The 15,186-nt window shown below is 38.5% G+C and overlaps 4 protein-coding genes across 4 annotated transcripts; 3 read left to right on the top strand and 1 right to left on the bottom strand.

Moving 5' to 3' along the window:
• The first annotated feature begins 796 nt into the window (after positions 1–796).
• LOC111779003 (thioredoxin domain-containing protein 9 homolog) lies at positions 797–3,798 on the top strand. Its single transcript, XM_023659029.1, has 5 exons — positions 797–1,011; positions 1,238–1,356; positions 1,469–1,744; positions 3,195–3,353; positions 3,434–3,798. Exons 2-5 carry the CDS (start codon positions 1,333–1,335, stop codon positions 3,614–3,616), a joined length of 642 nt encoding a protein of 213 aa, XP_023514797.1. The 5' UTR covers positions 797–1,011; positions 1,238–1,332; the 3' UTR covers positions 3,617–3,798.
• Positions 3,799–3,974: 176 nt separating this feature from the next.
• Positions 3,975–5,857, top strand: LOC111779002 (mitochondrial arginine transporter BAC2-like). Its single transcript, XM_023659028.1, has 2 exons — positions 3,975–4,892; positions 5,000–5,857. The coding sequence occupies exons 1-2, from the start codon at positions 4,659–4,661 to the stop codon at positions 5,645–5,647; spliced, it is 882 nt and encodes a 293-aa protein (XP_023514796.1). The 5' UTR covers positions 3,975–4,658; the 3' UTR covers positions 5,648–5,857.
• A 230-nt stretch (positions 5,858–6,087) lies between these two features.
• Positions 6,088–7,403, bottom strand: LOC111779186 (pyridoxal 5'-phosphate synthase-like subunit PDX1.2). The gene has a single exon (XM_023659276.1). It carries the CDS (start codon positions 7,244–7,246, stop codon positions 6,389–6,391), a length of 858 nt encoding a protein of 285 aa, XP_023515044.1. The 5' UTR covers positions 7,247–7,403; the 3' UTR covers positions 6,088–6,388.
• A 1,677-nt stretch (positions 7,404–9,080) lies between these two features.
• On the top strand, positions 9,081–13,920 carry LOC111779152 (kinesin-like protein KIN-13B). The gene is made up of 13 exons (XM_023659229.1): positions 9,081–9,152; positions 9,282–9,447; positions 9,775–9,993; positions 10,466–10,612; positions 10,766–10,867; positions 10,956–11,033; positions 11,109–11,190; positions 11,548–11,707; positions 11,802–12,104; positions 12,541–12,759; positions 12,860–13,214; positions 13,280–13,345; positions 13,492–13,920. The coding sequence occupies exons 2-13, from the start codon at positions 9,292–9,294 to the stop codon at positions 13,666–13,668; spliced, it is 2,064 nt and encodes a 687-aa protein (XP_023514997.1). The 5' UTR covers positions 9,081–9,152; positions 9,282–9,291; the 3' UTR covers positions 13,669–13,920.
• The last annotated feature ends 1,266 nt before the right edge of the window (positions 13,921–15,186 follow it).

Below are 15,186 nucleotides of genomic sequence, written 5' to 3'. Positions count from 1 at the left end.
TTCTACAACAGGGAAAATGAAATCTTAATGGCTGTGAGGAATTTCATTGTTCAAAAATGTTTCGAATGTGGCTACCCACTTTCAGGGAGAAAACAAGTTTGCTGTCAATTTCATTCTCGATGACTGCTTGGTTCTTTCTCCTTTAACGATGAACGATTTGATGGGGCTCGCATTGATTTCAATTGATTGAATTGGTTCTCGAAGATAGAGAGAAATGTAACTATTTCGGTTAAGGGAAGAGGGAGCTTAGAGCAAAGGCCCAACAGAAGGGACCCAGGAGGTGTTGTGTTATGAAAACACTTCACTCTCTATTAAGATCAATCAAGAAGAGAATACAACACACTCTATATAGAATACTATACTTTGTATTGCTTGGGATGATAACCTAGGTACAAGAATACTACTACTTTGTATTGACTGGGATGATAACCTAGATAGGGTAGATGGGTACTAGACCCTAACCAATCTTGGTCTAATAAATCTAAATCTTTTTTTTAAAATATCTCGATCTCTATATATGGACTCATAGGTTTGACTCTATTAGACTGGTGATATATTTTAGAGGGTACTAAATATTTGATAGGTTCATATATTTTTTTATTTTTGTGTTTTCTTTAAAATGTAATAATTTTGTATTTAGTATATGTTTGACATATTGAATGATATTTAAAAATTAAAAATTAATTGAGTTATTGGATATAAACTTGAATAACTTTCATGACTATTTTATTTTTATTATTTTTTTATTATGTTAAATAGATTAATAATCTATTAATCACAACCCTCCATTCAATTTTCAAATTTCAATTTTCGCAAAAAAGGACAAGGGCTTCACTTCTAGATCTGTCCTCCTCTCCCTCTCTTCCCCCGATCTGCTTCTGGTGTGTCGTTTTCCCGTTCTTCTGTCTCTGCTCTGATCGGCCGTCGTCGTCCACCTTTCTCCGTTGATGGTCGTGACGCTGCAGCCTTCTTGACTTCTTTTTGTCCATTTTGAACGTCCATCAAGCTGAGGTAAGTTATTCTCGAATACTCTTCGTTGGGTCTGGTATTGAGGCTACTTGTGTGTCTTATTACAGTCATGCAGGTTAGCTAGCTCTATGTGTGAAGACTGTGATTTTGTTCTTGGTTGAGTGAATTCAGTTTTGTAAATGTAGTATGATTAACACACCAAGGCAGCGGTTGAAGGTTTCATATTGCTTCCGAATCTGATATTTGAACCGTATTGGTTTTGCGACAGGTTGATTTTGCTTCAAAACTCTCGAGACGGTTTTTCTGCAACTTCTTTACAGTTTGAACATTTTGCAAGGGGGATCGTCTTCCAACTTGTACAAAATGGAAAATTCAAAAATTCAAGAGGCATTTTCTCGGCATCTCTACACGTAATACACAATTTCTGTTGCCATTTGTATATTGTTAATTTTTCGTTTTTTTTTTTTTTTTTTTTTTTTTTTTTTTTTTTTTTTTTNAGATATTGGAGAAGCAGGTGCTTTCGGTGGCGAAGGCCGTGGAGGACAAGATTGATGACGATATTGCAGCGCTAGATCGTCTGGATCTTGACGATTTGGAGGCTTTGAGGGAGCGAAGATTGCAGCAGATGAAGAGGATGGCGGAGAAGCGTAGTCGATGGATCTCCCTTGGCCATGGCGAATACTCTGAGATTCCCGTCGAGAAGGACTTCTTCTCCGTAGTCAAGGCTAGTGATCGCGTGGTCTGCCACTTTTACCGTGAAAATTGGCCCTGCAAGGTTAGGTTCTGTTAGTCACTCATCGATTGAATCAGTGTGTTAATTGGATATTTTTTTTTACCTCTTAATTGTAAAAGTCGATGAATTTTCTAGCTTTTGGGAAATTGAACTTCATTCCAAGCATGTAGGACTGTTTTGCATTCTTTTCGTTTATGCTATGTCTACCAGTTAGTGCAATGATCAAATATCCAGGAATATAAGAAATGGATTTATTTATGTAATGAGACTCAAATTTTAATACCTCTGGTTTTTTGCAGCCCTCATTTAATTTGTGTTGTAATTATTAAAAAGGTTGAAGTCAATAGAAATAGGTGAATGATGACCAAACGATTAGCTCTTTCAAATGAAAATGCTCTGGTTGAGAAGAGGTTCTAGCTCTTGTTAGTATCGTGTCACTTGTAGTCTTTGTTCATGTGAATTTTCTCAATCATGAGGTTTTTTTCAACATACAAGCATTTTTTTATCCTTCTCATGTGATCAATTCAGCCCATAGCTCTCAACTTAGTTGGAAATGATCCATGGTTTAACCCCGAGGGTGTTGCCAGAGGACTCATCCTGTATTTTCTGTTATTATTCCTTGACATATTTTTGCGTACACAATTTTCTTGGAAGATATTTAATATGGACCAAGACATCTCAATCATGCACTATGAACTTCAAGGAAGATTCTTGGATGGTTACAAATTTTAGGTGGGCCATAATCTAAAGTTATGGTGTTTAGTTAATGTATTTTAAGACTTTTATTTACTTTAAGGTTACATTTACATAGTGGCTAATTATGGTCAGCCTCAGGGAAGGTCAAGAGTTTTCATTTTGAGGTTATATAAAGCCATGTATGTTATATTTGTAAAGTAGACTTGGAAAATGTAGTAAAAATGACATTTTTGCTTTCCTTTGGCAAATGACTAAGTTTCTTTGCAATTCTATGTAGTTTAGATGGCATGTTTAGAATCATTCTAGCTTGACATGATTGATCTTGTGTGTGGAGTGATTCAAATCTCAAACAAGTGTTCTTGCCTTGAGATATTTGATCAACCACGTAATTCGAATCTTACTTTTCCTTGGATTGATTACTTGCCATTTGGGCTAAGTGTTCTTACCTTTCCTTTAGCTAATGGCTAAGTTTCTTTGCAATTCTATGTAATTTAGGTTGCATATTTAGAATCATTCAAGTTTGACATGATCGATCTTGCTTGTGGAGTGATTCGAATCTCAAACAAGTGTTATTGCCTTGAGATATTCAATTAACATGGTAATTTGAATCTTACTTCCCCTATAGTGATTCATTATCATTTGGTATTAGAGCTTTTCCTTGGGTTCATTTTCCATGGCAAAATTATGTATATCTAAGTTGGACCATTAATTTAAGGCTGTTTACTTAGTTTTAAATTGTTAATTATCGCTTGTAAGCCTGGGCATTTGAGAGAAATGATGCATGTTCATTTTGCAGGTTATGGACAAGCACTTGAATATCTTGGCAAAGCAACATATCGAGACTCGTTTCGTAAAGATCAATGCCGAGAAAAGTCCATTTCTGACTGAGAAGTTGAAGATAATTGTTCTTCCAACCCTTGCTCTTGTCAAAAATGCAAAAGTAGAAGACTATGTGGTATGTCTTCTATGGTAACACACCACTGATTACTGAATTATGTTTTGTGTCCTTTAACTCAACTCACGTGAATCTATCAGGTGGGATTTGATGAGCTTGGTGGAACTGACGAATTCAGCACAGAGGAATTGGAAGAGAGGTTGGCGAAAAGTCAAGTCATCTTCTATGAAGGTGAATCGTCCATAAATGCATCAAAATCTAGTGCACAAACCCGGAGGAGTGTGCGGCAAAGTGCCAGAGCAGACTCATCAGATTCGGAATAAATGAACATTCCAGTTGTGGGAGGGTTACCGGGTATGCATATGCACTTGTTCTCGATAAAATTTTGAGTGACCTTATTATGTTGTTCATATCGCCCCTTGAATGGCAGAAGTGTGGCATGTTTGCTTGCTTTGATGCAATGGTTGCACTACTTTTAGTTCATGATATCTGTCAAGTTCTTGCAGTTGCTGTTTACTAGAAAATTTGAAGTTATTGGTTTATAAACATGAAATCATCTTGCATACCAAAACATGCGGGGAGTCTATTGGATCGAGCAGTTACATAGTCTGTATAGATACTCCAAGGTCTAACTGCATATGTGTTAGTGTTTTTTTAAATCAACTGATGGTATAACATCATTCATAAGAAATAACCAAATACCATGCTTTTCTCCACATGAACTGATTGATTTGAAGCTTTATGCTTTTGGACTTGCCTTGCGTGCTCTGCTGGTGCGTGCTATATCATTAATGTAAAGCATGTTTTGAGTGCTTTTTAGTAACCTGTAACCATTGTTTGGGGCCCGATTCACGGTTGTTACTACTAACAGAGATGATATTTTATAAAAACGTTTCACGTTGTATATTATTTATTAAAATTTCGTGTATATTGAAAATGATAGGTTACAAAAATAAGCTAAAGAATCTACTGCAGAAAGTGACAGCATATATAAACTGGTGTGATAATATATGGTTCTGTGTATATTTTTGGAAATGGGTGTTAGGTCCTTTCATTAATTTCTACCATCTATCATCTTACCATCTCTCCTAAAATCATAACCAAACTATGGCTGTCGCTTTTAACACTCCTAAAACCATTAAAAGGGAAAAAATAGCTCGTTTTGGGTTTTAACTAACACTCCAAATCTAGGAAAACAATAATAAAAATAAAAATAAAAAGATACAGCATGTCAGAAGCTGATTGGTCGGTCCATGGCCACGTAGTATTCTCTGTCTTCATCCTCTATCTCCTCTCATAAAACCAGCAACATCTGCCTTTTTCTTTGGCCGGAGTTTTGGAGGGGCGATTATATATATTGTAGTAATGGATTTCTGGCCGGAGTTTCTTGCAACCAGTTGGGGTAAAGAATTTGTCGCCGGTGGATTTGGTGGCATTGCTGGTATAGTCTCCGGCTACCCACTTGATACTCTTCGAATCAGGCAACAGCGATCCATTTCTGGTTCTGCTTTCAAAATCTTTCGTGATATTATTGCAAACCATGGCCCTGCTGGTCTTTACAGAGGCATGGCTGCTCCCTTGGCCTCTGTCACTTTCCAGGTCAGTCTTATGATCTTATCTTCCATGGCTGTTTATGTTCTCAAAGTTCCTTTAATGGTGGATTGAGATTCAATGGCAGATACTGATTAATGTTTTTGCATTTACAGAACGCTGCTGTGTTTCAAATCTACGCCGTTCTTTCTCGGGCATTCAACTTCTCCCAATCCAACGGTGACCCTCCGAGCTATAAGGCTGTGGCTTTTGGAGGATTTGTCACTGGAGCTCTTCAGAGCTTCATCCTGTCGCCGGTGGAGCTAGTGAAAATCCGCCTGCAATTGCAAAGTTCTTCTAACCAAGGCCCTGTGAGCGTAGCCAAACGCATCTGCAAAACAGAAGGATTGAGAGGGATTTACAGAGGACTTACCATAACCATGCTCAGAGATGCACCGGCACATGGCATCTATTTCTGGACATATGAGTTCATGAGAGAGCAGTTTCATCCTGGCTGCCGGAAGACCGGCCAAGAGAGTGTCAGCACAATGCTGTTTGCCGGAGGGCTCGCCGGAGTAGGCAGCTGGGTTGTCTGTTATCCCTTAGATGTGTTGAAGACAAGAATTCAGGGTGAGACACAAAGCTCATCTGGAAAGTATAATGGAATTGTTGATTGTCTTGGCAAGAGTGTGAGAGAAGAGGGTTACAGAGTGCTGTGGCGAGGGCTGGGGACTGCGGTGGCTAGAGCATTTGTGGTTAATGGGTCCGTCTTTGCTGCATATGAGATTACTTTGAGGTGTTTGTTTAGCAATCAAGCTCTCTGAATTGCCCACATTTCCCACGGTCACTAAAATGAGAATGAATTCGTCTCTTTTTTACTTCTGATATTGTTAGTTTTAGAGTCAAATATCTTGGTCAATAGTTATAATAGTAAAATCATATATAGTAAATGATATTGTATAGAAAAAAATTGTGTCCATTGTTGTGCAATTCTCTTCTCTGTTCTTCATGTTCGTATAGAAAAAAGTTGTATTCGTTGTTGTGCAATTCTCTTCTCTCTCCTGTTCTTCATGTTCATCCAAATTGAGTATGTTTGTTGTGCTCACCTAGAAGCATTATTTACGAGATTCTATCAAATCATAAAAACAGAATTTTAAGATTTTTAAATCACAAGAACAAAAAAAAAGATAAAAAATAAATGAGAAGATGTAGTCAAAATATACCCCAAAAAAGAAATGTTCCCAAGCAAAAGTAACTTTTTGAATCACAAAAAATTCAATGAAACCATCATGTAAATGTAAAAAAGCAAATTTCATGAAAGGAATGGTTCTGTAATTTGATATTGAATGAAAATCATATCAATTTTTCTAGACTTTGCACGATAATGAAGAAAATGTTCTAATTCGTAGCTATGTATTCTCAACAATTGGGGAAGAAGAGATTCAGAAAGCAATTGGATCTCTGGTTTGAATCTATCCATACTGTAAGAAGAGGAATCTATCAATGTGCAGAAGAAAACGACGATTTTACTCTGTTTTGAACGATTACTCTGTTCCATCTGATTCTCATATTGCCCCAACATTAAAACTAGCCTGCGCCAGAACGCTTGGATCGTTGTAGCCCTTCACTGCCTGAACGATTCCTCTCAATCGGTCGCAAGGTTTAGAGAACTGGAATATCTCCAATCCCACAAAGATTCCGTCACAACCTAACTGCATCATCAAAGCCGCATCGGCCGGAGTCGCAATTCCTCCGGCCGCATAATTGATCGCCGGTAACCTGCCAATTTCCTTAGTTTTCTTGACAATATCATAAGGCGCGGAGATCTTTTGCGAGAAAGCGAAAACCTCATCTTCATTCATGCTGTGTAAAAACCTAATATCAGCCATCACAGATCTCACATTACGCAACGTCTCCGTGATGTTGTTACCTGAAGAATACGCCGCCATATCTCCTTGAGTTTTTATCATTTTCGCGCCTTCCTTCACTCTCCGCAACGCCTCGCCCAGGCTTCGACATCCACAGACGAAGTACGACTCCTTAAACCTGTGCTTGTTGATGAAATGCTCCTGATCTACAGCGGAAGTTTCATCGCTCTCATCGAAATGCTTCACACCAACATTATCAAGAATCTGCGCTTCGACGAAGTGCCCTACGCGGACCTTTACGATTACCGGAATCGAAACAACACGCTTAATTTCAATGAATAGTAATGGATCAGGCATTCGCATAATGCCTATGTGAATCGGCTCGGAGAGCAAAACACAACACGCGCCGGCTTCCTCTGCAATTTTTGCTTGCTCGACACTGCTAACTTGTACAATGACTCCGCGAAGAACTCGACTTGATTCACCCTTGAAGAAACACTGATTGACCTCGCTGCCGCGGCCGGCATAGGGCGAGATTGCATTTTCCTCCGCCATTTCCAAGAATTCAAGAAATTGCAAGAATTTAGTTCAAAGAAAGACACAGACAGAAAGAATGAATCAAGAGGACGAAGGAAGAAGATGGTGAGAGCGTTTGATTGGATTCCGCATAGTTTCTGTTTGTTAATCAGTTGGTAGTGACTGAGAAAGATGATGGGATATTTATAGCATGAGGTTGAAGGTATTGGATGATGAAAGTCCTACCTTGTCTAATTTAAAGAATAATCCTGAGTTTATAATCAATGAATACTATCTCGATTGGTATGAGGTTTTTTTGGAGAAGCTCAAACTAAAACCATGAGAGCAAATGCTCAATATCATACCATCGTAGAGTCGTCCTTCTGTTAGGTCATATTGAGGATTGTTGGGAATGAGTTCTATATTGACTAAAAGAATACATCTCCATTGGTACGAGGCCTTTTGGGGAAGTCCTATGCTCAAAGTGGACAATATCATACTATTGTGGAGAGTCGTGATTCCTAAGATGGTATCAGAATCATGCCCTAAACTTAGCCATGACAATAGAATCCTCAAATATCAAACAAAGATTGTGAGCCTCGAAACTGTAGTAAAAAAGTGACTGAAGTGTCGAACAAAGGGTGTACTTTGTTCGACGAACAAAGATTGTGAGCCTCGAAACTGTAGTAAAAAAGTGACTAAAGTGTCGAACAAAGGGTGTACTTTGTTCGACGAACAAAGATTGTGAGCCTCGAAACTGTAGTAAAAAAGTGACTGAAGTGTCGAACAAAGGGTGTACTTTGTTCGACGAACAAAGATTGTGAGCCTCGAAACTGTAGTAAAAAAGTGACTGAAGTGTCGAACAAAGGGTGTACTTTGTTCGACGAACAAAGATTGTGAGCCTCGAAACTGTAGTAAAAAAGTGACTAAAGTGTCAAACAAATGGTGTACTTTGTTCGAGGGCTCTAGAGAAAGGAGTCGAGCCTCAATTAAGGGGAGGTTGTTCGAGAGCTCTATAAGCCTCAGGGGAGGCTTATGGTGTACTTTGTACGAGGGGAGGATAATCTCTCATTTAGGGCATGATCATGGGTTCATAATTAAATAAATACATCTTCATTAGTACGAGGCCTTTTGAGGAAGCACAAAGCAAAACGATGAGAGCTTATGCACAAAGTGAACAATATCATACCATTGTGGAGAGTCATGATTCATAACAGATCCTCCATAGTTTTCAACTCAGTTCAAGTGGACAAGATCATACCATCATGGAGAGTCATGATTCTTAAATCCATAGTTTCCAACTTCGTTCAATGATAATTATTTTCTAAGACATTGTTTGATTAAATTTTTAAATAATAATAAAATAAATAAATAAAAAACCAAGTGCTAAAAAAAAATATACAGAGAGTGATTAGGTCTAAAATAAAATAAATAAATTAAAATATATGATTTGAAGTATTTTTTTAAATTAAAAAAAAAAAACAGGTGCTTAAAAAAAATTAAAGAAACAAAATGAAACACATGTGATTCAATGGCTGCGTTTGAAGGATCGACACGTGGCAATCTTACACGAGCCTGGGACCCACATAATTTGAACGAGAAGGCGAGCGCGGAATGATAAGCTTTTAAACTTAAAAACTTACGGGCCCCACCACGTGGCATTTAAACTATTGGCCAAATTTCAAAATCCCCAACGTATCCCGTAAAAACGCTGCCGTTTTATTCTTCACCACCGTCACCACCGTCCTAATCCGCACTCTTACCGCCACTCATCGTCTCTACATCGCCCACGTGCACCGTCCTCACGCACCTGGCGCGTGTCTTTCTCTTCGAAATATTAAAGGCCACTCCCTTTGTCTGTCTTTCGCTATACTCAACCTCTCTCAAAACTTCAACCATCTGCGCTGCTCATACCCACATTCTCTTACTCTTTTTACTTCTTTAAGTAAGCTTCCGATTCTGCGATTTGGGATTGTGGATTGTGGATTGGCTCTGATTTAAGCAGCTGACTTGAATCGGATCCTAAATTTGTAATCGGTGTTTGATTCTGGGTGAAGTTTTGTTTTCGGATCAGGTCTTGAGAGATGAACGGAATGGGGAGGCAAGGCCAGAGATCTGGTGCAGCTGTGAGGAATCACCACCGGCAGTTCTCAGATGAATACTTTGACGCCTCGTCCAATGGAAGATGGCTTCAAACTGCTGGTCTTCAGTCTCTCTATTCCAATACTTCTGCTCCTCAGGTTTAAATTTCTGCTTTCTTTGAAGAGCTCGTGCTTGTTTTTGAGTTCAATCGAGTAGCTGTGTGAAAATGGATTGCATTAGTTTAGTTTCTTTTTCTATGTTTGTGTTTTCTGTTGGATCCCCTTTCGAGTAAGAATTTGAAGTTTGTAAGTAATGCATTGCCTTGGATTTTGATTGCTTTTGGCAATCCGATAAAACTGAAATCATTTTACCTAGGACCTGCAATGATTTCTTTCTTACCTTTGTCTGTTGTTTGGTAGATGTGGGGTTGTGTTTTGTATGGTGCTGTTGGTTTATTTTACCGACTTTGGTTGAAATGAAAGCAGGACTACGGCTTTTCTGTGGGTGGGGGAGGGCAAGGTTCGGGAATGTATAGAAATGCACAGAGAAGCTTTGGTGGGATGAATGAGTATTACATGGAGCCATCAACTCCTCCAGAAAATTCACGGCCATCAAGCCAACGCAAAAGTCGCGAGGATTCGCCGAGTGATTTCAGTCCCGGGCTCTTAGATCTGCATTCCTTTGATACTGAATTGTTGCCTGAGGTGGGATTAAACTCATTTCCACATTTCTTATCACTCTTTTGAATCTGCGATTCTTTGTTTTTTTTTTTTTCAAGAAATTTAGGATTCCGATGGGCGATGTGCTTGGAATTTCTGTTGAATTCTCATGAAATAACTTGAGGATCCATGAGTTTATGGATTGCTATGTTAGGCCTGCCGATCCTAAACTCTAAATGATGGTTACTGATGTTTGTCTGTTAACATGATTCTCTGCATCTGTAGCATCAGACTTGAAAGCTACCGTTCCTTTGAATCTGATATTGAGTTATTGACCATATTGATTATAATTTATCTGTATTCCGAGTTTAGTTCTATGCAATTAGAGATTCCTAAGAGATGGTAGATAGAAACTTCTAAACAACATATGATTTGTGTCTTTTAGAGCTGAGCTAAAGTTATCTGATATATTTTGTTGAGAGGTTTGTGATGTCTCATGGTGTGTTTGTTCTTGCAGGATAGAGGCTTTGACGAATCTGAACTCTATATTTCGAACAACATCCAAATGAGTAGACCTCAGGATTTGACAGAGAACAATCTCTTGAAAAGTGTGGCTGCTGCAGACAAAGAGAGAGCAAACTCTGTTGCAAAGATCAAAGTTGTTGTAAGTATTCTTCTGGATCCGCATTTGTATATGGGTGTGTTTGTATGACAATTTCAGTAAATTGTTTTTAGCAGTTTGATTTGGTGACAGATCCTTTTTAATCCCTACATCTGTTTATTAGCTTGTTCATGTTCGTGTTCATGTTCGTTGCAGGTGCGTAAAAGGCCTCTGAATAAAAAGGAGTTGGCAAAGAATGAGGAAGACATTGTTGAAACAACTGCTAATTATTTAACAGTTCATGAGACCAAACTCAAGGCAAGTTTCAGTTCCTAAATACTGCTTTTGTAAAGCTTCTGAATTGTAATGTCGTAATCGTTTCCCTTCTCCATGTTTGGCTAAGCAGGTCGACCTTACTGAATATGTGGAGAAGCATGAATTTGTTTTTGATGCAGTGCTGAACGAGGAGGTTTCAAATGATGAAGTGAGTGTATTACAAATGATGAAGTGATTATATACTTAGTTCAACACAAGTTCTTAGCATGTTTTTGGGATGTAGGTTTACAGGGAGACGGTGGAGCCAATTGTACCTATAATATTTCAACGAACAAAGGCAACCTGCTTCGCATATGGACAAACAGGTGATTTGCTGTTAGTTGGCCCTTGATGCTCTTGATGGCCTGCATTGTCAAGTAATCTTAGTTGGTTTTTGTAACACCCCAAGTCCACTGCTAGCAAATATTGTCTTCTTTGGGCTTTCCCTTTCGAGTTTTCCCTCAAGGTTTTTAAACGTGTCTGCTAGGAAGAGGTTTTCACACTCTTATAAACAATGTTTCGTTCTCCTTCCCAACCGACGTGGGGATCTCACTGCTTTATATTATAATAGAAATTTCTGTGTTCTTTTAGATGCCATCAAACTTGAGTTTTTGATGTCTTGCCGTTCTGCTAGCTTTAAAGTGCTGTCATGTTCTTCATCTTTAGAACTTTCTACTGTACAGGTAGTGGCAAGACTTATACCATGAAACCGCTGCCTCTGAAAGCGTCCAAGGACATTTTGAGATTGATGCACCATACATACAGGAACCAGGGATTCCACTTGTTTGTGAGCTTCTTTGAAATATATGGAGGAAAGCTTTATGATCTTCTCAATGATAGAAAGTAAGCTGTATGATCTTCTCAAGAACATTTTGAGAAGCTTTATGATCTTCTCAGTTGCTAAGCTTGTTTAGAAGCTAAAGCTTTTATTCTACAGAAAACTTTGCATGAGAGAGGATGGTAAACAACAAGTGTGCATTGTGGGTTTGCAAGAGTATAAAGTATCTGATGTGGAGACCATTGGGGAGCTCATTGAAAAAGGAAATGCCACGAGAAGTACTGGAACAACTGGTGCAAATGAAGAATCCTCTCGTTCTCATGCCATACTCCAGCTTGCTGTCAAGAATTCAGTCAGTGGCAAAGAATCAAAGCCGCCTCGCTTGGTCGGAAAACTTTCTTTTATAGATCTTGCTGGAAGTGAACGTGGTGCAGACACCACCGACAATGACAAACAAACAAGGTTTAGTAATTCCTCAATCTTCGTACTTCTGACACAATTACTTCCTTGATCTATTTTATACTTTAACATAAGTTGTGGCCATGCATGCTTCTCCTCAAAAGGGAAGCTAGCTAGACCAACCTAGTGCGAGTTGTACGTAGTCTTGGTCTCGAGTCGAGCTGGGGCGTCATTTCATTCTCGTAATGGGAGTGAGTGCACCACTGGGGTTGGTTTGGGTTTTTTGTTTGATAGCTTTAGGATTGACCAAAGCCTACAAAACCTATCCAAACAGAATAGAGCGTCTATTTTTCGGTTCACATGGAAATCTGAAAGTAAGAAGTGAAGTATAGAGTTCATACATTATCTTGTTCGCTAGAATCCTGTACCAGTTGATTTCATTTCATGTATGGTATCGTTTCCTGCCTGTTCAAATAAACTTTTCATAAAAATAATGCAGAATAGAAGGTGCTGAAATCAACAAAAGCTTACTTGCTTTAAAGGAATGCATACGAGCTCTTGACAATGACCAGGGCCACATTCCTTTTAGAGGCAGTAAACTAACAGAAGTTCTAAGGGACTCATTTGTTGGCAATTCACGTACTGTCATGATATCTTGTATATCACCCAGCTCTGGATCATGTGAACACACTCTCAATACCTTACGATATGCAGACAGGTAACCAATAATTCTTGTTAGGAAACTAAATTCTTGATGCATTTTTATTACTATAGACTTGTTCTTTAGATGCTTATTCTGATAGATAAGTGCCCTCCAGGGTGAAGAGCCTTTCAAAAGGAAATATTGTTAAGAAGGACACATTTTCTTCCACTTTAAACCTTAAGGAATCAACCACTGGACCCTTAACCTCAGCATTACCTTCTGGAACTATGTTCGAGAACGAACCTGCATGGGTCGGACAAAACGAAAGAGATGAGGTCGATGTATCAGAGGAGATTTTTGATCAAAGAAAGCCTTCTTGGAAGAAAAATGGGAAGCTTGAGCCATATAGAACATCTGTTGCGGTTGAAAATGTACACAACAAATACAATAACCAGCCGAAATGGAAGGACATGCCAAAGGCTGAGTCTCATAACTCAAATTCAGACGATGATTTGAATGAACTTTTGCAGGTAAAACACAATAAACTTATCTCCTTTATTTCTCCAACATTTATGCATTTTCTCTTCTGTCTCAGGACGAGGAAAATTTTATAAACGCTCACAGGAGACAAGTCGAGGAAACAATGAATATTGTTAGGATGGTATGTAACTGGGCTGGTTAGCTGTGTATTTCTTGCTTTCATTACGAGTAGATGTAGTAGAGTTAGACGGTTGTTCGTCGAGCTATGCACTAGCGGAACGGGGAAATCATTAAGCATGTTGACTCATATGGTTTGTGATTTGGCAGGAAATGAACCTTTTAGTGGAGGCAGACCAACCGGGGAATCATCTGGATGGATATGTATCTAGATTGAATTCAATTCTATCCCAAAAGGCTGCAGCAATCTACCAACTACAGAATCATTTGGTTCATTTCCAGAAACGTTTGAAAGAACACAATGTACTTATACCTTCATCTGAGTGATGAACTTGTGCAGAATTTCAGATGCTAGTTAGATCTAGCTCGGAGACCGACATGGGGATGTTTTGTTTACTTTTACTAATGATCTTGATGGAAGCATTCTTGGAACTTTGATATCCAATTGAGGTGTTGGTGTGGTAATTTCCATTACATAACGATTGGAGTGCTTTTATACCTGTCTAGTTTCCCTCACAGGATACAATATTGTAAAATTGGTTACCTTATAAGAAATTTGCAATATTTTGCTTTACCAGATTTCTTTGTATCAATATTTGATGTGATCAAAATCAAGCAGCCACTGTTTTCATATACCACAGATTGAAAGTTTTTCGAAATTTGTTGGATGCTCCGATGATATTTGCAATTGTGTAACAAATTAGTTTATATTGTTAAGATTTAAAAGAATATTTTATCAATAATTTGACAAAAACCCAAGCGTGTCCACAAACTAGAAAGATCTAAGTCTTAATTTTTTTTTAAACACAAAAACTAATTCCTTAGGTAGTATAGTTTGTGTAACCGCTCACGTCTACCATTAGCTGATATTGTTTGTTTTTGCTGCTCAAATCCATTGTTAGTAGATATTGTTTGTTTTGGCTACTCAAATCCATCATTAGCAGGTATTGTTTGTTTTGACTCTTATGTATCCGATAGGAAGATGTAGGAATGTTTCTTCCCCTCTCCAAGCCATGTGATATCTCACAATCCACCCCCTTTGAGGGCCTAGCATTCTTGCTCGCACACCGCCCATGTCTAACTCTGATACCATTTGTAACCGCTCAAGCCCACCGCTAGCAGATGTTGTTTGCTTTGGCCCGTTACGTATCGCTGCCAGCCTCACAGTTTTAAAAAGCGTCTGGTAGGAAGAAGTTTCCACACCCTTATGAGGAATGTTTTGTTCCCCTCTCCAATCGAGGTGAGATCTCACAATATAGGGGACCCTGCGTTCTCGTTGGCACACCCTTCGTGTCTAGCTCTAATACCATTTGTAACCACTCAAACCCACCGCTAGCAGATATTGTCCGACCCACCGCTAGCAGATATTGTCCGTTTTGGCCTGGCTCTAATACCATTTGTAATCACTCAAACCCACTGCTAGCAGATATTGTCTATTTTAGTCTGTTACATATCGCCACGTTTTGGCCCGATACGTATCGTCGTCAGCCTCACAATTTTAAACACACATTCGTTAGAGAGAAGTTTTTGCACCCTTATTTTTGTCCAACTAACGTGCGATCTCACCATTGACATTTAATTTTTTAATATATATTTTATGATAGAAACTAAATTGTCAAATTGTCTTTTTTCTTGAACTTTTAGTGCCAATAATCCAAATCTTCATCGAGTATTATTGACAAATAATTGAAAAACAGAAACATATACTCATGTTTGAGCATGTCCTTCCCTCTTTGGAACAGGTTTAGTATGCAGCATAACCTATTGTCTTGCCAAATCAATCAAGTTTAAGATTCTTCCTCACAACACTTACATTACCAAACAAAAAGAAAAAAAAAAAAAAAA

This window comes from Cucurbita pepo, chromosome LG17 (genome assembly GCF_002806865.2).
Source record: "Cucurbita pepo subsp. pepo cultivar mu-cu-16 chromosome LG17, ASM280686v2, whole genome shotgun sequence".
Classification (NCBI taxonomy): domain Eukaryota; kingdom Viridiplantae; phylum Streptophyta; class Magnoliopsida; order Cucurbitales; family Cucurbitaceae; genus Cucurbita; species Cucurbita pepo.
Note: the sequence above shows the minus strand (reverse complement) of the source record. Positions and strands in the feature narration are given on the sequence as shown.

What these genes read in the sequence shown, in the direction of transcription:
- LOC111779003 (XM_023659029.1), top strand. Translation starts at nt 1,333, where the DNA reads ATGGAAAATTCAAAAATTCAAGAG. An exon ending in GTGAAAATTGGCCCTGCAAG is followed by an intron (nt 1,745 to 3,194) that starts GTTAGGTTCTGT and finishes TTCATTTTGCAG; the next exon opens with GTTATGGACAAGCACTTGAA. An exon ending in CAAAAGTAGAAGACTATGTG is followed by an intron (nt 3,354 to 3,433) that starts GTATGTCTTCTA and finishes TGAATCTATCAG; the next exon opens with GTGGGATTTGATGAGCTTGG.
- LOC111779002 (XM_023659028.1), top strand. Translation starts at nt 4,659, where the DNA reads ATGGATTTCTGGCCGGAGTTTCTTGCAACCAGTTGGGGTAAAGAATTT. An exon ending in TGGCCTCTGTCACTTTCCAG is followed by an intron (nt 4,893 to 4,999) that starts GTCAGTCTTATG and finishes TTGCATTTACAG; the next exon opens with AACGCTGCTGTGTTTCAAAT.
- LOC111779186 (XM_023659276.1), bottom strand. Translation starts at nt 7,246, where the DNA reads ATGGCGGAGGAAAATGCAATCTCGCCCTATGCCGGCCGCGGCAGCGAG.
- LOC111779152 (XM_023659229.1), top strand. Translation starts at nt 9,292, where the DNA reads ATGAACGGAATGGGGAGGCAAGGCCAGAGATCTGGTGCAGCTGTGAGG. An exon ending in TTCATGAGACCAAACTCAAG is followed by an intron (nt 10,868 to 10,955) that starts GCAAGTTTCAGT and finishes TTGGCTAAGCAG; the next exon opens with GTCGACCTTACTGAATATGT. An exon ending in CAATGAATATTGTTAGGATG is followed by an intron (nt 13,346 to 13,491) that starts GTATGTAACTGG and finishes GTGATTTGGCAG; the next exon opens with GAAATGAACCTTTTAGTGGA.